The sequence below is a fragment of the Merops nubicus genome, unplaced genomic scaffold (genome assembly GCF_000691845.1).
Source record: "Merops nubicus isolate BGI_N331 unplaced genomic scaffold, ASM69184v1 scaffold13268, whole genome shotgun sequence".
Classification (NCBI taxonomy): Eukaryota; Metazoa; Chordata; class Aves; order Coraciiformes; family Meropidae; genus Merops; species Merops nubicus.
Genome location: NW_008627807.1, coordinates 1,452 through 24,366, shown reverse-complemented (window position 1 = coordinate 24,366; position 22,915 = coordinate 1,452). Strand labels below are relative to the sequence as shown.

Genomic DNA, 22,915 nt, shown 5'->3' with positions numbered 1-22,915 from the left:
GTGTGCTAGTGACGTATTCCCGCATTACCTTCTGAACATGAAGCATTTATTTGAGCAATACAATAACAAGTAGCAAATTTATACACAAAATTTAATGTAGATGTATACTCCCACTGCCACTCCAGCCCACCACTCAACTGAATCAGGGCAAGAACTCTCAGTCCAACTAATGATTAACAGCTACCCCATACCAGGTGCTAAACCCGACTTGCTTCCTGCACCCTTACTCAAGTCTTGATTGAAGACCCAGATTTCAAGTACTTGAACGGCTAAAAATAATTAGCAGTGTTTCATTAATTATCTGCCCACAGTTGTAGGATACTAAAGAACTTTCCATCTGCAACTTAAACAGCACAGTTTTTTCCCCTCTCCAGTTAAAGAATTAAAGTGCACGGCAGCAGCTGTGTCTAATGGCTCAGTGGGAGGAGCTCACCAACATGGAGGTGTTCCGTTTTCTTAATAAAAATTGTTCTCTGAAGACTTGTGTGCTCCATCACCAGTACATCAACTGACACAGAATGTGAGAACCACTTCTGGTGCAATCGTGTATTGGATTTGTTCTAGTCTAACAAATTAAGGAAGCTTCCTATGTATGTGGGGGCTGTGATTCATACGACTGTTTACATATATACAAAATACATTTAACTCTGTTGTCCTTAGGGACTAAGGCCCATCTGAGGAGTGTAGAACTTGTCCAGCTTCCACTGAAGCTTCAAATGCAGTCATACTGCTAGACAAATATCAGGGCTATAATTTTCTTTTTAGCAAAAAAGTAGATTAGTAACGGTACAGTACGTAAAAAGCGGTCTTAAAAAAAAAATACAGAAGTTACACAAAAGGCTGCAGTAAAGTGCCTAGCAAGAATATAAAGGAGAATTGGTATAAGTGGACAAAGAGCATGGTGTCCTTGCTTCCCCCCATACCTCCTCTCAAATTCTCCCATGTGCATTGTAACAGCATCAATGCTCAACATGTCAAAAGACCATTTTCACTTAGCTGTATAGAGTATTAGAGGGCTTAAAGCCAAGGATATAGTCATATCAGATATTACACTTTAAAGCACAACTAGCTCACTCTTGTCCATGTTCTGCACAGTGAGACCTGCCAGGAACCCCCAAAAGCCTGCTGACAGTGCTCTTCACAGAGACACGACTCATATCCATCCTGAGAGCAGGTGTAGCTACAGCCCTCTGCTTCAAATCTGCTCAACTTTCACCTCTGAGCTACTGCAATTTCTCTCTACCTTCTCCCTTCATCAGTGTCTATCTCTCACGCCTCCATCAGTTTTCTGCTGCAGGGACAGCCTCGGGCTACATCGAAGCTGCAGATTATTTAGGGCTATTGTGCTTTCACAATATTGGGCTTTTTCCAGAGAAGCCAAGCATTTCTTGGTTCCTTATCCCTGTCCTTTCTCTACACTGATCCCCAGCCTTGCTGAGAGCTCTCAGAGCCCTGGACATAGTCAGGGAGGCTGGCATCTGTGATGAGATCCATTTCTGAGTTTTCTGGGGAAGAAATCTGTAATTTGTCCTTATGTAAAAATATGGAGCAAGTTACACTGAAGCTGAATTTCAACTTTTTTCTCAGTACTCTCTAATGCATGCTCCATGACAAACCACCCTGTGACTAACTGCGTAAAAAAAACCAAGACTACACAGGTAACAGAACCTGAAGTTTTAAAAAATAGATTTTTTTTTTCCTCTCCCCCTTATCCCTTGACAAGTTAGCCTTTAAACAAACACCAATAGGAGGTAAGCTGACAGAACAACACTGAATAAATAGCTGCAAAAAACTTTTGGTTGCTAGGTGTCTGCAGTTATCATGTAAACTGTATGCTACCTTCATGCTAGTTTTAAAAATGGCATTCTACATCAAGGGATCCACACTCTGGCACTTCTGGCAAGAAACAGATGTTTTCAGGCTGGTAAAATACATACATTTTCCCTTACTAGAAAAAAAGCCACATTTGTGCTCCAATAGCTGTCACTTAAGTTGTAAACCCAGGAAGGACAAAGTTTAGAGTTACCTGCCTGTAGATGAGTTAATGAGAAGATTTTTGCTTTCAGAAATCTGTCACTTAGTCCTGCTGCCAGCTTCCTAGACAAACAACCGGCATCTTTACACTGGGAACCAACCTGCCGAGTGACTGAGGTTTGGTAACAGAACTGAGTTTAATCTGAGAGCTTTTCACTTTTCTTGTTTTTGACTAGTCTTTTTATCTAGCCACCTCAAAGCATAACTAAGTTCCTCCTAAAGTCCTTTTCAGAATAACAATTTGCATTTAAATGTAAACACGATTCCATAAATGTTGTGTATATAAAAGGCACAAGACATTTAAGTTTATGTTGCTGAAACATCCTTGACTTTTAAAGTTGCTAATGCCTCTTTTGTTATCTGGCCCCTAAACTCTGATCCTAACAAAGTTGCTAGCTCCTATCTTAATTGGAGGGGGTTCCTATGTGCAGCAGCTTGGCTGTTTGGTGTTGCAAACAAATAGATGTTGTCCTGTAAATGCAAGTTATAACAGTAAGTCTCCTTGATTGTACATGATGTTTGTTACGTTTCACACTTAAAGGCAGTGTCTTAAAGCACAAGTGCAAAAAGAAATCTGAGACAACTGCTGATTAATAAGAAAATAGGGTTTTGAAAGACAGTGACCCTCAGGAACACAGGTTGGTCAAAAGCCTTTTGGATCAAAGTAAGTGCCAACATCCATTTCTTGAAAAGGTTAATGGGTCCAAATGGGACAACAAAATCCCCATTTCGTAGCACTGTCCTGTCCAACTCCCATCAAAATCCCCAGCTGGCAGCTTCAGTTCTGTATTATTCCACCTGAGCACAGGCTTTTTATCGCTCCAAAACCAGTGATCCACTGTAGCATTCAATTAACAAAGGAATTTTTTTTTCTCCTCCATGACTTTTCAGACTATTAGTAGTGCAGCTCTAAGGAGCTTCTGCAATAACATTTTCCAAAAATGTTCCAAAAAATATTCAGACACTTCACTTGGGCCTCCTTATCTTCAAAAGTTGCTTATCAAGCGCTCAAAAAAAAAAATACACTCCACCAAGCCACTAAATTATTCATAATCAACACTGGCTCTTCTCCCAGTTCTTAAAGCCAGTAGTGCAGAAATTTGATTTTAAAGTCAACTACTTACAGCAATTTGAATTAACAGATGAATTTTCAAAACGAAGGTAAGAACATGGACTGATACTTAAGGAGGTCCCATTTTTCTTGTGCTGAATAGCAAAGTAAAACCAGCCATTGAGTTTTTACAATTGTAAACTCAAACTTTTTTCCTAATACTTAGAATCATCCTTCACCATTTGAAACCAGTAATTTTAAGTTGAAACATTCTTTGTATGGTTCAGAAGTAGTATGTTTAGTTTTATGTTTTAAGCAGTGACAGGGAGACAGCTAATCATCTGTCAGTTTGTTTTCTGAGCACATCCACACAGGAGCAGACAGGAGCAGCTGGCCAACAGGGCTGATATTGGGAAGAAATCCATCTTCCTTCCAACAACAGCTTTTTCTTGAACTGGAACAGAACATCAATAACAAAATACATTATTAGAATTGAAGAATATTGAGACTTGGTGCAATAACTTAATTTTTATCAGCTTGAAAGGGAACAACAGCTGAATGAAAATCCACCCTGAAGAGGAACACAAGACTGCTCACAGTTATGTTATTAATCCACTTCAGGATGACAGATTAAAAACTGACCACATAGGATACCAGTTTATAAAATGAAGTGAGCTATTTTTACTGTATTTTCTGGTCCCAACATCATTAAAAACCGTTCTCTATTACATTAGTGTCAACAACATCTGTCATGCTCAATCATTAGTCCTCTGATATATTGAACATTCCTTAGTTGGGAGAGAAATTCCAATTACTAAAACACTGGCTGGATCTGTAAGGTGTATTTTTCACATCAAAGATGAAAATAGTTTTATTGTTGTGACTTCAGCATCTTTACTCACTCCCTAGGAAAAAATATAAGTCAAATACTGACAATAAAGTAATGAAATTTAATGTGAAGTAGTTAAAGAAGTAAAAAAAGTTTTTATATAATGGCTCTTATTCCAGCAACTGCATGTTAGATATCTATCTATATTTATACACAGTAATCTAGATTTTAGTTCCATGAAGTCAAGTGCCACATAGCAACAACTCAGAGCTAAGGCTGCCACCAAACTGGCACTTACATTCATGACAAAGATTCTCAGTCTTTAGCTACTGCCCTTTTGAGATGTGCATCCATCAGTTTGAGGCAAAACTAACTTACTCACATAGCTTTACACTTATTCTTTGGAACATAACTTTCTCTGAAGGTGATCTTTCTTTAAGAAGCTGTACTTCAAAATGGATACTAACATGAAGAAGAAACAAAAAAAATCCCAACCCAAACCAACAAACCACTCAAAACCCAGGGGGTGGAGTAATCAGACTGCAAACACAAATCTAATTGTTACTTTCTCAGACGGGACTAAAAGAAAAACAGAAAAAAAAAAAAAAACGAAAACAAAAACAAAAAAACAACCAAAGAAGAGCATGAGATGTTTATCAAGCTGAATGGCTTGAAAAAAACCCACTTTCAGCATCTTGAGAACAATCACAGACCATGTTTCATATTCAGAATAGCCTGAACGACAGTCTGAATAAAACGTACACACTCTTCAAAGAAAGATTACATTTTAAAAGATATTACTTAACCAAATAAAATGTTACGACTTTAGAAAGCAGAACTCCAACCTGACAAAACTAGCTGTATTTCTGTACGTAATTATATTTCTATAACATAATCCAAAAAAATCTTTTTCTTTAAAGCCTATCTCTAATGCTTGACTTGAGAAATTAAGCTGAGGTTGAGTAATTTATTCTTTTTCAGAAGCTGTTGTTTTGTTGAAATGACAGATAAACAAGGCAGAAGCACAGCATTTTACATTTTGAACAAGTTAGAAATGAAGATTTTTGATTATGTTAAAAAGAACTACACAGAGCAGTCAAAATTACAGACACCAGCTGAATTTAATTTGCTTGTCTCTTCAAGTCTCTTCATTTGACACCCATGTTTTCAACACTTTAATGCTTCACACCATCCTCAAGTTTGTACATGTACGTAGATCTGGAACTGTCTGGGTCTTTGTTCACCACTTACCACAAAACCAGAATGTAAGGGTCAAGAATTTTGTAGTTTCTCTGATGACTCCAACAGAACTTCTGGGACCTTTTTGGTACAAGCTACAGGCCACCTGTTGGTATCGGCACACCTACCATTTTTTTAATCCTCTTTGATGATGCAATACCATGCCCAGTCCAGCTACTAGGCTACTGGGTCTACCGACAGTCACTCCTGTTTTCTGATGGCTTTCCATGCCTCCCACTTCCTCCAGGAGTAACCAAGAACAACCCAACAGACATGACAACATGGTCGAGAGTCATGTAACACATAAATAAAGGAAATCCACTTGAGACACTTCTTCAGGCTGCCTGAAAGGGTGCTTCCAAGAGCAGAGATGGAAATGATCCTGTTGGAATGACTCCTCCAATGCTCTTGAAAGATCAAAAATGTTCTGGTGTGCTGAAATTCTTAGGGTTAGAGTAAAATTTTTTATCTAGATTTAACTACGAAATAGTTATTTCCATAAGCTTTGGTGGAGTTAGAAATCTTCAAATGCTAAAGTGAATATGACAATCGATTGTGTTCGTTCCCTGCAATCCAATTATTAAGGTCTCTTCCCCTCATGTAAATAACAGAATTTACTAGCTGCTTCTCAAACCTCCCTTCTGCGACCTCTATGTTGCCAGATATCAATGCAAAAAATGAAAAAAAAATCAGCTGTTTTTGACTGTAGGTGACTAAATGCTCAGGAAGTCATACAGACCTCTCTTGCCTTCAGTAGGCAGCACTTTTTTATTATTAATTAGGATGCAACTCAATACCTGGCATAGCAAAACAAGCTGCTAAATAGCTTATATATTAGAAGAAATCCTTTTTCATCATCTGATAGACCTCCACCTGCTTTAGCAGATGAAGCTATGATCTTTGTGTTCGGTGTTACCAACTAACTTCATTTTCAAATTTAGCTTTACAAATATTTGCTGGACAGCTTGAATAGTCACAATTTCAATACATTTTTAGAGAAAGAGAAGATCATAATCTTTTGCAATATTACTTAAAAGCAATAGGTATTTTAAAAAAAGTTTTTTAGAGAGGAAACAGGAGGTTTAGTTTAAAACTATGTATTCATGTGCTACTACTTATGGTAAAAAAAAAATAAATTGAAGAAAACCAAAAGGAATTGCTTTGGTGATTTGCTTTTACGCATTCTTCAAGTGGTAAGGAATCATGGAATAACATATTAAGTACAGAATATTAACATACCTTTCCTTACATATTCAGATGTTTCCTTTAAGGGAAATTAGGTTTCATTTTCCATGGTTAATGCAGGATTGCTCATACCTTAAAGATAAAAAAAAAATATTTCCGTAGGAAAAGGCCTCATGTCTATTTTGGCAAACAATCTGGCCTTAAAATAACAGCCCATCTTAATGTCATTCCACTACTACCAGGTCTGTTCCTGTCCTGTGCCCATTACAGTGGTTTTCAGTAGCTGCAACAAGGTGTCACCATATTCTGGTATAAGCGGTTTGTCACCAAAAGAACTCTCAGGCTCAGCCTGGAAGACCATTGGCACCTTCAGCGGTTAGTGTTCTCAGAACCTCCTGGTCAGGTTTAATTGGGAAGGGCTCAGCAGCTCGTGAAACTTCCCACAAACACGCATTTAAAACAAGCTTTGTGAATTTTGGTTCATGAATACAAACCAAGCGACCTCGGTCATTTTTATACCATGTCCTCCCAAACCAGTCTATTACGAAACAAATAATTGCAGCGCAGCTCAATCCCTTACCCACTTTGTCCTTTTCAGCCTTGGCACTGGTCTCTGGCCAGGCCGGCGGGTCAGTGAGGAGGTGGCTCTGGGAGTCGCGCAGCAGCTTGGCAGGGAACAGGTGGCTCTCGCTGCGGTGCCAGCAAACACAACATCAGGACACTGCAGCACTTGGTCATTGTCTTCCCACACATTACAAACCTTCTCACACGCAGTGTTTTCCCTACCTTACCTTGTTTCTCTTCTGACGGATCATTACACTTCTACCCTTACGTACGTTACACTCTGGTTGTCACAGGTGGAAGCACAATCCAAAAATCCAGCTCCCAAGTACAAAACAGGGAAGCATTCTGATTTCTTTGACAGCTATTACATATTAATACACATACTTCGGTTCCAAATGCACTCTAGCCATATTCTCTCCCACTACACCAAACCTAACATGATAAATGGTAGAGAGAACATCTATAAAATCTCTTGCCTAAAGTAAGCTATTGATCACTGTTGTAAGACTTAAAATGTCGATAAACAGCTAGCTGAAACATCATGCATTTTGTGAATAAAATATGTCAATATGATTCCATCATAATTTCTTAGTCACATGTCCAAGTCTACTAGACTTACCACACTCTTCATTACATAAATGCTACCAAAAAATTACAATATAAAATACTAAGCTATTACATTTATTTAGTTGAAGGACCATCTGCTCCTTTTCACACTTTAAAGACACCATTTCAATGACACCATTTTTATGAAGGATAAGAATTAAGAAAATACATCCTATTATTAGCAGAAACAAAATGTGCATTTAAGATGTAGCTTCCCATGCTTTGGCATAAGTGCTGAGGTCTAGGATTCCCTTATGAGAAGCATCTTTTCCCAGCTATGAAGAAACCAGTCTCCCTCAAGAGCTTTGCAAGGTAGTGCACCCACATCACAGGCAGACAGACTAACCACCTCATATGTATGTAGAACAGAATGTTGCTGATACTGAATGTAAGGCAGGTGTGGAAAATTCAGGTCCTGGGATGCCACTGAACCAAGACAAAACACATCAGGGAAAAAAAAACCCAAACACCTTATTTCCACAAATTTAAATATAATTCTGAGGATTATCTGAATTACAGTTTAGCTGTTCAAAATCTGACTTGTATTTATTGGTAGGATACTCTTAATTTGCTTACCACTTCTAAGTATCTTATACATGGTTCCATTTATATGTGCACCAGAAAAAAACACATTATCAACTGTTTGAAATGAGTAACAAAAAAGCAGATTACTTTTTGGATGTTGAATTAAGACCACCAGGTGTGGAAGCTTGCTCAGGATCCTGATTAACAAGGCAAGTTGGGAAGGAGCAACCATCCCCTAGACTGAAAAATTAAAATTAGCATCATACAAACAATAAAAACAACTTTGAAGAACTGTTTCTTTAAAAGTGAATATTACCGTACCTTATTTAAAACCACCCACCACCACACCACCAAACCCAGTGGATCCTGAATATTCAACTGTTTTAATAAATGAAGCATTAAAAACTGAGTATACCTGGAAAACACGGGCAGCAACCAGTATTTCTTCTCATCTCCAAACACCTGCCTTAGGTTTTTGCTGAAGCCCAAGCTGAAGCCATTCTTGTCTGTTCTGTGACGGAATATAGGAGCTCTGAATACCTCTTAAAAGACAAAAAAAAAGTAATTAGATAACTTCACAAGACAGCACGTTTAAGTTTCACAATGGCCAATTGCACTGATGACACCATCATCCAAGAGGAAAGGCTGTACTGCCCAAAGGACTGAGAAAGGCAGTCCACTTGCCAGTCCAAGTCAATGCTACATGGTCACTGCATGCAGAGGAGGTCCTATGGCTGAGGGAGGGTGCAAGTCTCCCCCAATCCTCCTCCCTAATCAAGGCAAGGAAGTGAGGAACTCACTTTTTAAGAAGGCATGATATGTTATATGAAGATTTCAGCAAGTGACTATACCACAGGGAGCATTCAAGAAAGAAAAACCTGAGCAAAGGGTTTACTACAGAAGGAGTCACAGAAAAGAGGAAAAGCTTAAGCTACTTTAGTAGTTAGACTAGCTTCTCACACTCTGGGGTATGAAAATATTGTGTGTTTTTACAGTTGCAAAGAAAGACCCCATCCATGGGGACATGCACATCCAATCTAAATTTCTGGAGAAGACAGCCACACCCAGCCTCAAAAGTTGCAAAGTGCCTAAAGCAGAAAACTCATTCCCATTCCACCAAATGACTGACAGCCATTTCATTCCCTTAATTGGCTATATATAGTAGGCAAACCATGTCCTTATGCCCTGACAGTACAGCTCACAAAAGCCACGTTGGAACCATGCAGAGATTTTCCTTCTGCAGAAAACTTTAGCAATGAACTGCTAGAAAACATAGACTCATAGAACGGTTTTGGGTTGGAAGAGACCTTAAAGATCAACCCCCCTGCCATGGGCAGAAACGCCACCCACCGGCTCAGAGCCCCATCCAACCTGGTCTTGAACACATCCAGTGATGGAGCATCCACAACTTCCCTGGGCAATCTGTTCCAGTGTCTCACCACCCTCATAGTGAAGAAATGACCTTGCACGTGTAGTATGCATTAGTTACAAGGTGTTTTAAAGCAGGGGGAATGGAAAAGAGAGATACCCTTTTAGATGCCCATGAGAGGTTTTTAGAAAAACAGCTGCCAGATGATTTAAGCACAGTCACACTTAAAGCTGTCATGGCTTCATTGCCAAATTACTGCATCTTCAGGGTTTGACACATCAAGTCGTTGCCCAAAGTAAAATGATCTCTTTGTGTAGCTTAAGTGTACACAAAACATGGTATATTACCTGCATGGAATTCAATTTGTTTTAAAAACATGAAATGTTGAATTAGAAGTGTATTTTGCATTAAGTTTTGCATTAAAATAATAATAGTTTTAAAACAGAATATTTAATTATTTCTGTTCATTTAGGCATCATTAGTAAAATTTGTCTCCGTTTGTAACTACATTGTACATTTTTTTTCCAATAATTTTTAAGTAGATGATTTTTCAGAATACTGAGGAAACCCACAAACACTAAAGAAACACTGAAATAACCAAACTTTCTTAGATTATATGTATATATCCAAAGTTTTCCATTAATCATCTATATGATTAATTAGTAAATCCCAAGAGAATTGGGAAAAAAGTATAAATTCACTGCCTTGCTCCAATTCAGCTTCTGAACTTTGCTTATCAAGAGAAACACATCTAGAGATTTAGAAACTTTAATGAATATCTTTCAGATTGGAATTATTACAGTCCAGGAAATAGTATAGAATAGGCACTCAAATCTTCTGCACCCCCATTTATTAAGTTTTATAAGCAGACAAACATGCATCCAAGTGGTAAGCCATCTTCCTTGATGTTTTAAAATCAACTCCTAACACAGAATCCTTTCTATGCATCCACGATTATGTTGTAGACAAGACTCAGAACTGTGAAACTGCCTTTCAGATTTCCCTGTTCATTTACTACTAAATACAGAAACTCTGCCTTAAAGTCTGTTCTTCTGTATCAGATCATTCTTTGACATTGGCTCTCTGTGCTCAATTCATATTGATCAAAACTAACTACACTAGGGCCACAATCAGCCTGCCTTCCAGGTATTTCTTTTTTCTCTTTTTGCCTCCAGTCCAGGCAAAGCTTTGGAATTAACAATTATGCTTTTCACAGCTTTTAAACAAAACCATAGCCAAATTGAACAGAGGAACTTTGGTTCTGAAGGGGGCAAGAGAGGTAACAAAGCACTGGAGCCTCTGCCCTGCCTAAGACACCACATCAGAGGACTCTGGCCTGGGGGCTGGGAATGCCAAACAAGAAGCATTTGTGCAAATACACTAGTGCATCTAACATTCATTACAAAGGTATTTTTTTAAAAAAAATATTTGTTTTCTGTTAACAAACTATGGATGAGAGGAAGCGGGAGGAAGAGGATAAATTCATTAACAGTTTGGCCCCTTGGGGCAACGGGAAAAGAGTCAGAATTTCTAGGGAGCATCAGAACTGGAGAGTCAAGTACTGGATGCTGTCAGATCCAGACACTTCTAACCAGGATCCAAGGAACCTATAAAGGATTACCCACCTTTTCCATTACTTCCATATATAATAGACACTTATTGTTTACTTTTTGCTGTCAAACACAGATGCATCAAATCCACTTACCTAATGTAGATTTATTCTTGCTGACAAGCCAACAGTGATACCCAAAGAGAGAAGACAGACTGACAGAAAACATAGCCGCAGCAAAGAATAAAAACATGATGTGGAACTTGGCTTGAGTATCAGGAAGGCCATTCTAAAGAAAAAAAAAATAATTGTGCTGTTAGAATTGGGGAAACAACTTTTTAATTTTATTATTAATAAACCTCTATTCAGCCAAATCAAATTCAGTGCAGAACACAAATGTAGCACACAAAAACAGTCTGAGTAAATGAATTATACTCCTTCTCTGTATAGATGTCCATGCAGTTAGGTTGATGACATCTAAATTAAAGGAACAGGCCCCTGCTTGACGAAGTATAAACACTTGTAACAAGAACCTGCAATTTGGATCCGAACTTTAAAGTGTGTTTTAGGGAAGAATAATTTATCTTCACAAAAATTGTCTTGTTTAATCAGCCTTTTCAGAATAGTTATATTACTACAAATCTAAGAAGATAATATCTTGAGCTGTGAACACATACAAACATAACTGAAACACTAGAAAATGTCCCTCTGAACCATTTTCATAGCATAGCATTAAAAGATGTTAACAAAACCTATATATAATATAAATTCTCTTGTAAACATTATTATAAATAATCACATACTTGTTCTATGCAGCTTCAAAATTATGTAGGAATAAGTGAGATTTCATAAGCAATTACAAACAGGAAAAAAAATAGAGGAGTATGATCATTAGATAAGAGTTTGTACCTCATATTAGGAGATAACTAGATTACAATTTAAAGCCTTGAATCTTACACTTGCACAGTGGTAACTTCAAATGCTTAAAGACAGTATGCATATTGGAGTACTTACTGTCCAAAACTTGATAAAATATTGTAAATCCGTTGCAGCAATGAAAAGGCAATACAGCAGAGAGTAAGCCAAGAAGAGGAGAAAAAACTTGTAATTGGAGAATCCTACACAATTGTTCACCCTGATAAAAAAAAAGTAAAAATAAAAAAGGAATGTAAAGAAAGTTACATTCTTTGCCTTAATTCAATTTAGAAATAAGCTACTTTACTCTGTTGGTAGGTAGACCAAGTTTTGTTTTGTGTCTGTGAAGCCTCAAGTTATTGCAATGTATTTAGCTTCAACTTCCAAATTACTGTAGAAATTCTAGCCAAAACATCAACCCCAAAGAACTTTACCAGGTAATACCACTTATAACAGTTTACTGGAATTCAGTTTTGACTTTTGGTACGAAACCTGTTCCCAGCATGTCTGGTATAAATGTGAACTGCAGTTACATTTTGTAGGTAAGTTGCAGTATCCACATATTACCATGGGACGTACTGTAACAACTGCGACAGTTACAAGCCAAGAGTACAAATCTTGACTGAATTTTTTGAGAATAAAAGCAGTCTCATTTAATCCACATCCTCCTTCATTAATCATACTATATATTAGCATAAACTTTATTAGTAATATTCTTAAACTTAAAAGTATTCATAGGAGAGTCCTAAAAATATTTACATTTATATAAAATGGTGAGAGACATACTATTATTGAATGAACAGAAAACATTCCGTATCAGTGACAACATGACAGCAAATAAAAGAGATTAGGAACATGTAAATACAAATCCAAATGATAAAATAAAATTAATTTTGTAATTTTTAGTTATGGGCTTCAAGTTTATCTGTTTCCCATTTTTAAGGAATTTATACAACTAGTATACACTATCATCAGAGAGACATGATGAGCATACATTTAGCACCACAGCTGCTTCCCATTAGAGGAAACATTAAGTATTATGAATTTTAGAGCTCTATTGAACATGTACTGATATTATATCCACCAAATGAAAAATATTGGAGTGCTGCCCATTGACAATTTATACATTAACAGACTCCTCTTTCTTTTATTTGGTTGCTTCAAGAAGCTAACCAAAATTACTGCTGCACTGCTATCTGTGCCCTAACTTTCCATATCAGTTAAAAAAAACAACCCACATGCCTTCTCTAACTCAGGATATTGCTGTTAGAAAGGTGAGCTCATTACAAGACTGCACCCCTGAAAGCACTTGTATGTGGAAAAAAAACACTCAAAAAATAAGAACATGTGGTGAATCTCAACTTTTGCTTCCAGCAGTACAGGACAAGTTACTGCAACTATTCTCTTCTTTAGGGAGATGGTGATGGCAGGATGCATGCTAACCAGAATAGAGTAAAAAAAGCACCAAATAAACTTTCACTGTACACTGTTAGCCATCCTCAGGGTGGACAGGGGGTTTGTTTGCTTTGTTATTGGGTTTTGCTTTTACAAAACATGCCACCTTAGCTAAACATTGAATTTGACACAGTCATTTAAACATGCAGCAACAGCTAAGCATCTGTATTAACTGCAGTTAAGAGGACTCACGAAAGGCTGTTCCATTAAAAAAACCCAGAAGATACACTTCTAAGCTCATCATGATTCCTACTGGAATACAAATTTACAATTCTCCATAGAGAAATGTTCTTCATTAAACATGCCAAAGTAAGCAAGTCTGTGATTGACTTCAAGCACTTCAGATTCAAGGTTTCTACGATAACGGTGTTTTTCTTTCACGGTATTTTAGTTTAGGACAGTTTTTACTTTATGACACTGTTGAGTGAAAGAAAAGAAATATTAAAGTGAAATGTTATTCCCTAAAGATGAAATTTCTTGAGTCAAAGACAGTTATCCTTCCCATTGTTCTTTTGCACTCCTGCATGTAGTACACACATTAAAATAAACTTTCATAAATTATTCTGCTCCCTTCAATCTTGACAAAGCCCCAGACTGCGGAATTCTTAGTGGAAGATTGAAGATTGAAGAGAAAATGAACACCAAGATTTTGTAATTGTACTATTTGAACATGTAGTATCAAATCATAAAACCCCAAAATGGTGGTTAGATTTTGAAATTTCACATTTTTGAAGAAGAGTAAAACTGACAAAGGTACTGACAAATGGTGTGCTACTGCAGTCAAACTTTCGCACAGAAGAACAATCCAGGTTAACAATTTATAATTATTACAGATAATATTTAAAACAATTTTTAAGTATAAAAAGATGAGACATCCTTTACTGAAAATGGCAGGCAAAGACATAGCTCCCACGGCACTGCAAGTGATGCAGCTCAGTTTCAAAATGCATAACAGAATTAAGGAGATGCTAAATTCTTTTCAGATGACTCAAAAGACAAAGGAGAGATGTTTCAAATGATTCCTAAGGTGTTCCTTGTTACTACTGGAGTTGTTATACACGAATTATATTTTTGGTGATGCCTCAAGCCATCACATCCCTGCTTGCAGCATACATAATACAAGTAGCAGCAGAACTAGCACAGAAATTACTAATGCTTTTATTTCTGTATCACTTAAATCTTTTAGAGCAGTTACAGGGCAATTAAATATTTCTGTTTACCACAGCACTTCCATTAGTGCAGGAGTTATAGCCAAAATAAAGCCTTTCAAAAAGCAGAAGACATCTGAGCTGATTTTGCAGAATATTACAACAGTGGTAATTCCCATTACTGTTTCCCTGCTCTCCCTAAGCAACACATGGGTTCTTTCTCCCTTCTTTCCCACCAAACTTGATCCTACCAAAATATGCCAACACAAAAAGCAAAGCAGGATGTACTGATGATTTTGGGGGGGCTAAAGCCCACCCATTATAGTGATTTGCACCCTTACTTTTGTTGGCAAAGTAGTCATATGATAGTTCCCAAAGAACCATTGAACATGAGTCTTTAAATGAAACTATAAAGTTTGATCAGCGCCTGTGCAGTATTTCAGAACCCTCTTGTCACTTCCACATAGATTTTTTTTTTCCAGGGTGAGCAAGGAACCATGAACGTCCACTCAAATTAGGAAAAACGAAGCAGGAAAATATCTCTTCTTCTAGTGCACTTCTGTGACTTGAAGTACAAAAGGAACAATTCTCCATCAAAAAGCATGACACATCTTTCAAGTACCTTTCCTATTCTATTTTTTCATTTTGCACCCATTGCTTATTAGATTAAGAAAAATGAGTAATGAAAATACTCTCTCAAACTATACATGTTTATATTGTTTGGATACAAAGGATCTTCAAACAGGTAAAATAAGCAAATGCTACTGAGAGGAAAATTAAGTTTATTTTCCTAGAAGTCTATGCCCCAGTGAAATATTACTTCACTGCCCCTTTACGCAACACTTAAGTTCTCAGTTTATAATTTTTTGTTTGATGCAATGGATTTTTATTCTGAAATTGAAGTTTATATGAAGGACATTTTCATGTACTATCCTAAGGCAGCATAACTCAAAAAACCCCAATCAGACCATAAAGCTTATGAGAACTGTATATAATACTGAATAGTAATATTGGGAGTTTTCATTGGTATTTTGTCAGGAATAGCCTGACAGCTCTTTTTTCTTACAGTTTCTACAGGACAGTTAAAAGAAGAGTGAAAAAGAGGAAACACTCTTCTCATATGAAATTTGTTCTGCATTCAGTCATTTTATGTTTGTGTGGTTCTTTTTTAAAATTTTTTTTAATTAAGAAGCACACTGCTAACATTAAGCATCATCAAGTTTCATAAGCTGAGATCCTTAAAAGCAAAAGTATCTGTAGGAAGAAACCCTGTGCTACACTGTTAAATATTTCCTTCAATTGTACCTACCATGCAACTGCAAAATGAAGGGAGAATCCTAAAATATATTACATTACAGGACCAAGACAAACAGGAGGAGCCCAGCACCCCTTCCACCCTCAGGACTCCTCAGAGTCTCCTCTGCCCTGGAGTTTGATTTAAAAAGGCCAAATCAGCTGCTTAGAACCATCTACCATTAGTTTGTCCAGTGCAGAACATTCTTATTTTCTGATCAGTTTCATGTGGCAAAGAACTGCCATCTCTCACTCCATCCTCTTAACTTGGACTTTACTAAACAATTACCTTTAATTATTTCCGTGACATACCTGCCAAACTGACATAAAATTAATTACACATCCTGTCTCCCCATTGATACCATGGGCAGCTGAGAAACGACAGGAAAACAAAACCACTGTGCAGGATGACATGGCAGCAAAAGGAGGGAGGGTGGGAGGGAGAGGGGAGAAAAAAAATGAGAGAAAACAAAGAACCTATAAAACTAATAGAGCTAACTCGTTTTCAGCAAGCCCACTCAGGCAGTCATGGGAGCTTCAGTAAGGGGAACAAGGCACAACCCTTCCCTTTGATTTTTAACCTAGAGTAGTATTACATCATTCAATGCAACAAAGCCACAGTAATGATCAAAACTCAGAGTCCATGAAGAAAAGGTGCCATTCTTAAGGAGGTTTTCCTGCTCACCAGAAGTCCACCTCATCCTCACTGTAAAAGGATGGAGTTACCTAACTCAAAGGTTTAAGAAAAATGATACGTGAACTTCCTTCCACATCTCAAACCTAGGAGAAGAGGACATAGAGTAAATAACTCCAGTGGTCCTGTAAGACCAGTAACTTCACAAAAGCATCCAACTCTAGGAATAGTGAAACATCACCTTCATAACAGGCCTCTCAAGATCTTATTTTACTAAATCAGAAAGTAGGAAAAGAAAGCCAGTAGTAGTAGCACACTCACCAAGGGCAATGATGATCCATTTTCAAAATGCATCTTAAAACATCCCAACAGAATTCCAAGTATCACAAACGGCAAAAGAAAAAAAAAAGTAAGTCAGAAGCACAGCTACATGTTAGATTTAAATTATTCACACAGAGATTAAGAATCACCCATATGTAAAATTAGTCACCTAATCTATTAACAAAGATGTCTGTTTAAATTCACAAAATACAGTTTACATACATGTAAACCACAGGGGACCTAAGGTCAAAACATTTGTTCTGTCAAGAGCTTAGGGACTTAAGAAAAGCCAATCTGTAACTTCAGCTTAAAGATTTGGTCCTCATTCTGAAGAGGTTTTTCAACTACTGTTTATTCTCTAACAGGGCCTTACAAACTGCTCTAATTCAGTTATTACATGCTTCGTAATACAACTAATATATTTCCAAATACATTATTTGCTTTGATATAATTATATACAGATGCACATGAGGTTTTTAAGAACTTACCTTATATGAAAAATCCAAACATCTTTGCAATTAATCACTCTCCATTAATAAAACATGCACAAGAAAATCAGACGTAATTGAAGCAAGTGAATTTTGACCAGGGAAAGCCAAAATTAAGGTATTCTGAAAAATATATTAACTAATGGCATTCTGCAAATTTAACTCACATTTCATAAATAACACAGGTCACCCTTTTTCTCCACGCTGCTCAGATGTGAGAATGTGCCCATCTTACATTGCAACCACCATCCCCTACACCACAACCAAGACCCTCTTTCTGCCTCAACTCAGTCAGGCTTTCAGTGCCTCTGCTGTTTCGCTGGACAATGTGGAAAGCTGCCTCTGCCTCACAAACATGACGCAAGGTTTGTTGCAATAGCAGCTGAAGAGTATTTGGGAGAGCCTTAAACCTAAGAATAAATCAAGCTCTGAGAAAGCCCCTTCTCTTAAAGTTAGAAATTTAAATCACCGAGGGATAGAGTGGAAAAACATACAGACTTCCAAGCTAACTTGAGAAAGGTCAGAGAGAAGAACAGCCAAAAAAAAGAGATTAAATTAGAAAGCAGTTAGAACTTCTGGGGAATATGGAGCTGAATTTACTTTACTTTACAGATTCAGTTAGAAATGGGGGATGCTTGGCTGTTTCTTTCTTTAAATAAAAATAACCTGCAAGTTATCCAGTGAAAAACAGGATATTAAGTTTATTACCTCGGATAAGATGCAAGTGACATCATGATTAGATTGAGATGGGTAGTGATCTTTATTCATATTCTAACAAAAGAAGCAAATTTTTGTTTATCAGCTATTTTTGGTTGTATTCTTATGGAAAGTTCTTTATTAATATTAGTAACTTTTAATCACTATGTAAAGAATGTATAAGACCACATAATCCATGTTGGCATCAAGAAAGCCATCAAATGAATTAGTTGCAGACTTCCTTAGAAATAAGTAAATAAAAACTAAGTCTGAAAAAAATCTAAGGATGCAAAAAACCTTATCTGCCAAAACATTAAACCTGAAAAATGTATGCATAAAAAATAAAAGCTCCTGTGTTAGGCAAAACGTCCATTAATTCAGAAAACCACTTATGTCAGGTATTTTCTTACTTGTCGCACACAGAACAGTGATGGCAACGATCTGGTTTTACAAGGTGGCATCTGTCACAGTATCTGATTGCTAAAGAAAAAAGTTCCAAGATTAGATCTCAATGCACAGTTAGTTACACATTTTGATTCCTGAAGTCTGAGCCAAAGTAAATCCTCTCAGCTCAGCCCAGCAGGACCCTGAGGACAGCATTCCAACATGATCAGAAGCAGTCACAAATGCTGAAGCATTCTTTAAGTACTTGCAATGCTGAATCTAGCAGGGTGAACCCAAAAAGCTCAGTTTTCCCATCTCTGCTAATCCTGCTAATCAGCATTTCTTCTTCCAAACCCCTTAGCTCTGCAAAACAACCAACAAACCAATGAAACCCACAAAGCTCTCAGCAGACTGGAAAACCTTTAAAGACTGTTCAACAATATAGCTATTTTAAGCTATTATTCTAACAGCTTTAATTTACTATAAGAGATGATCTCTTGGATTTGGTTATCTAGGCAGCATTCACAACTTAAAACATCAGTAGGTGGATTCACTCTTCATTTGGAAGAGCTTTTGTTCTTGCAGCTGAGCAACCAGCAAGTAGAACAGTCACAGTTTCCTACTGTGATCTATATAGCTATACATGATATGCAGATAGTGATTAATTTATTTCTATTTTTTTTTAACCTGTGAAAGAAGAAATCTATGCAGTTAAAGACTGCTACAGCCTCTTCCGCAGCTTGTTAGTAAAACAAGTTACTTGTTAATGTCAGTTTGCAAACATTTAGCAAGGCATTGTCAATCAACTTCAAAATCCTAAATCCTACACAGCAATTTACTTTCCAAAAATCTTTCCACTGAATAAATGTAGCTGCATAAAGCTACATTAAAGTTAAGGTCCTGGCTCGCTTTGTTATTTTATGAACTATGAAAAGCAGTTCTTTCCTACAATCCAAAGGCTTTAATTAATCTTTTTTTTTTAATTAGTTTAAGTAGTACATCAAGACACCTGCCTTCAGTGGTCTCCTGAACACCTATTTACCTCCAGACATTGTCCGTGTATAGATAGGAAGATCCTTGGCTGCCCGTCTTAAAACTTCTTGCTGAGATTCACCCCTAGGCTCCTTCTCTAGGGATTCCTTGTCTGAATATGATAGATGAAACTGAAATAATTTTTAAAATCAAAGTTATGGGTTAGCAAATTTCAAGCTGAATAAGTATTTGTACAGATGTAAAGAGAAATTAATATTCATTATGTAAGGATGTATTAGCAGTACGTACAAGGTATTACAGCAAATAACCCAGTGTTCCTAGGACCACTAATTTAGTTTATGACAACAGAAGACAAAATTTAAAATTATTTCTGATTTGGTACTGATTCAACGCTTCCAGAAGTAACAAGTGACACTCTTCAAAAGCGAGGATCAGGAGCTTACCATTCCCTTGAAAGACCAGTTAATTTACTTCTGTAAGACTAAATATTAGCCAGTGAATACAAGCTATGGGTGCCCGTCTCTAACTGAAAGAAAATACACCACTAGTAACAGCAGAAAAGATAGTTTTATTTCTTTTCTGTGTCTGGTATTTTCCCTTTTATTTTTTGCCACTGAAGAGCTGCTGTTCTCCTCATGTAGGGTTAGGGTGTGATATTACTTCAAATATTGGCTGAGATAAAGAAGAGATGGGTGTCCTGCACGATGGAATAACCACATCTTCATATCTTCCTGCATAAAAGGACAACATCTGTCACTGTCTAAAACAGTAATAACAAGCATTGCTCTAGTAAGAGCTGAGAGCATAAAAATTACTGAAAGAGACATATGGTATACATTAAGTAGTCCAAATATTTTATCCTCTAAAGTTCTCTGCAACACAGCAACATTGTCAGCTTTGTCACTGTAGCTTCTAGAAAAGGGCAGATACTGAAGTCTTCGGTATCTCTATCAAAGAAACAGGATACAAAATCACCTCTTAAAAGAAGTCCCTACTTGGCAGGATGAGTGGCTGTCTCTAACCCATACCAGACACAGAAGCCCTCTGAAAAGCATTTACTGAAAGGCTAGTCATTACAATAATACTGATTTTTTTTTTTTTTTTAATTAAAGTGACGTATGTAAAACTAAGAAAGCAGACAAACATACAGTACAGTTAGGAGCCTATTCTCACATCCACAGAGAAGGCACCACTCTTGCAAAGCTCACTACCTTCCAGCTGAAGATGGAGGTTCACTCCTGTCAGGGGTTCAGCAAGGACAGGTTAAACCACAGTAACTGTTTAGTATGAGTTTCTCAGGTCACCTTTCATTTTTGCCCCAGCAAGAAATCACTCTTGCCAACATCTGAATTGATTTATATTTGGATACATAAGTTCTCACTGCAGAAACTTAGTTCAGAACACCTTTTTTTTTTTTTTTTAATGCTTCCTGTTTGATAAACACAGAGCTCCATGATTTTTAATTGGTTCTCAGAGTAGCCCTAAGTCTACAAAACCTTCCTGCATGGGAAACCATCTTCTTTCCCACCTTCATGCAATGCTTGTATATAGATGGCACATATAGATACAGAATGGTACACACTAAAGTGAAGTCCCTCAAAGTTTCCTAAAAAGAAACTGCAGCTGAAATTTCAGTGCTTTTTGCACAAGTAAAAAGTTAAAATAAGCTTAAAAAGAAACATAGAGGGTGTGTGGTTTGCACCAGCTGTGGTATTGATGAAATCAAATGCAAAAGCTTTATCTGTTTTTCAGTCTTCAGATGAATATTTGCTATAGTTGCTAAGTCAGTTCAGTTAAGTTGAAAATACATCCTTTTACACTACTGACTTCATCCTAGAAACTGGAAGCCAAACAGTAACTTAACATTGCAAAATAACGTCATTAAATTTTAAATTTACTGCTTTAGTAGATTAGGAAAAAAACACTGAAGAACAAAGATGTCACTTTCTGCCAGCAACATTGTGTAAATTCAAAGAACACAGAAACACCACACATTGCTTTCTGTTACTCAACTACAATAATTCTAATGCCTCAATTGAAGTTCTCCAGTAGCATAGTAAGATGAGCTTGGAATCCCACTATAATTACTCAGGATTTGTCAAAATGCTTTGGAAGTCTTTTATTGGCATCAGCTCAGTGATTTGAAAACCCTTCTAATTATTGCTACAGTCACCATATACATGCATATATTTTGCTATGTAATTGCCAAATGAAATAAGTTCTTAATTTATTTCATTTCTCTACACCCTAAGCTGCCAATTATTATGAATTATCTAATTGTTTCCACAATTATGTATCTTATTTGCAAACGAAAGCTACTCAGAAAAGAACCTCCACACAACAGACAGCAGAAATCACAAGCTATTTATTTTGTGTTGGCATAGTAGTTATAGGAGCTGGAGTTGTGAGACCATGCTGAAGTAAGCATTGGCTTTGTGAATATTTCAAACTCAGAGCAGCCACAGCATGATTCTTTCTGACCTCACAGGTGTGTTCTCATACCACCTACCGAGAACTGTGGGGTTTCTACACAAAGACAGGACTGAAGAGGCCAAAAGGTTTCACAGGTTGTACCAAGCTGCATGGGGAGGATTTTCATCATGGCTATTTGCAGTTTTCTGTATTTTTTTTTTAATATTAGAAAGAATGTGAACTTAAAATAATAAAACTCCTCAGTATTGTACTAAACGTAATCATCATGAGGCTAGATCAGGTTGAACATGGTTTTGTATCTTAATGTTCTCCCAGACAACTACATCCTTCTTTAACACTTCTATACTAGCTGGACTTGGGGTATATATCTACTCAGCCCTCTTCTCCATGCAGCTGTTCTACACTAGCTCCCTTCCTCCTTCGCCAGCTGTGCTTCCCAGCATCAGTTTACCTGCTGTGTGCTCACACCACAACCCCCAAGTTCCTTCACACCACAACAGACAGGAAGGAGCTTTAGTCCAGAGGACAACAAATGCTGACAGGCAATGTAAGTCTTAAACACAGGGAAACAGATTTTTTTGTCTGAATAAAAGTATTATGTTGCCATGCAAAAATTTAAGCTACTAGTTCAAATAAATAATATTTGTCAAGTGGAGAGGCTTTTTCCTCTTAATATTATAAATATTATCTAATTATTAAAAATCTGTTAAAAACCTTTAAAACTTAAGAGAGAGGGTGTAGTTTTTGTCTTGGTCATGACTGTTTGCAATCTGACTTACTCCTGTTAAGAAGCTCTAACTACCATCTGTATTTTTCTACACAGCGTAAAACTATATGAGATCAGAATCTAAGTTACCCAAAATACTACAAAAGTAGGCTGTTTCAGAAACAAAAGTTAAGTTTATCTTACTTCTTTTGAAGGATTCATTGGTAGCGTAAAGACTGTTTTCCAGTATGACCAGACGAACAGCATGAAAAATATGTGGTAAGCAACCAGGCACAGAACTACAATCAAAAAGGAACAGAATTAATACAAACAGACCTGTGATATTATAGTACTTACAAACGGAAGCTGTACGTACCACAGATAGTCACTCCAACAGATGTAAACGCGGAGGCTCTGCAAAAGCTTTACAACAGATATACTGTACTTCAGCTTTACGTGACACGGATGACTCGCACAGCTGGAGTGCTGCAATGGATG

The 22,915-nt window shown here is 37.0% G+C and overlaps 1 protein-coding gene across 1 annotated transcript; it reads right to left on the bottom strand.

Annotated features, from left to right (window-relative positions):
• Positions 1-3,338: 3,338 nt before the first annotated feature.
• ZDHHC2 (zinc finger, DHHC-type containing 2) lies at positions 3,339-22,712 on the bottom strand. The gene is made up of 11 exons (XM_008946462.1): positions 22,622-22,712; positions 19,328-19,448; positions 18,312-18,381; positions 16,718-16,750; positions 11,966-12,086; positions 11,108-11,240; positions 8,449-8,575; positions 8,181-8,273; positions 6,919-7,028; positions 6,393-6,470; positions 3,339-3,539 (listed from the first exon to the last, which is right to left on the bottom strand). Exons 1-10 carry the CDS (start codon positions 22,682-22,684, stop codon positions 6,430-6,432), a joined length of 912 nt encoding a protein of 303 aa, XP_008944710.1. The 5' UTR covers positions 22,685-22,712; the 3' UTR covers positions 3,339-3,539; positions 6,393-6,429.
• Between the last annotated feature and the right edge of the window lie 203 nt (positions 22,713-22,915).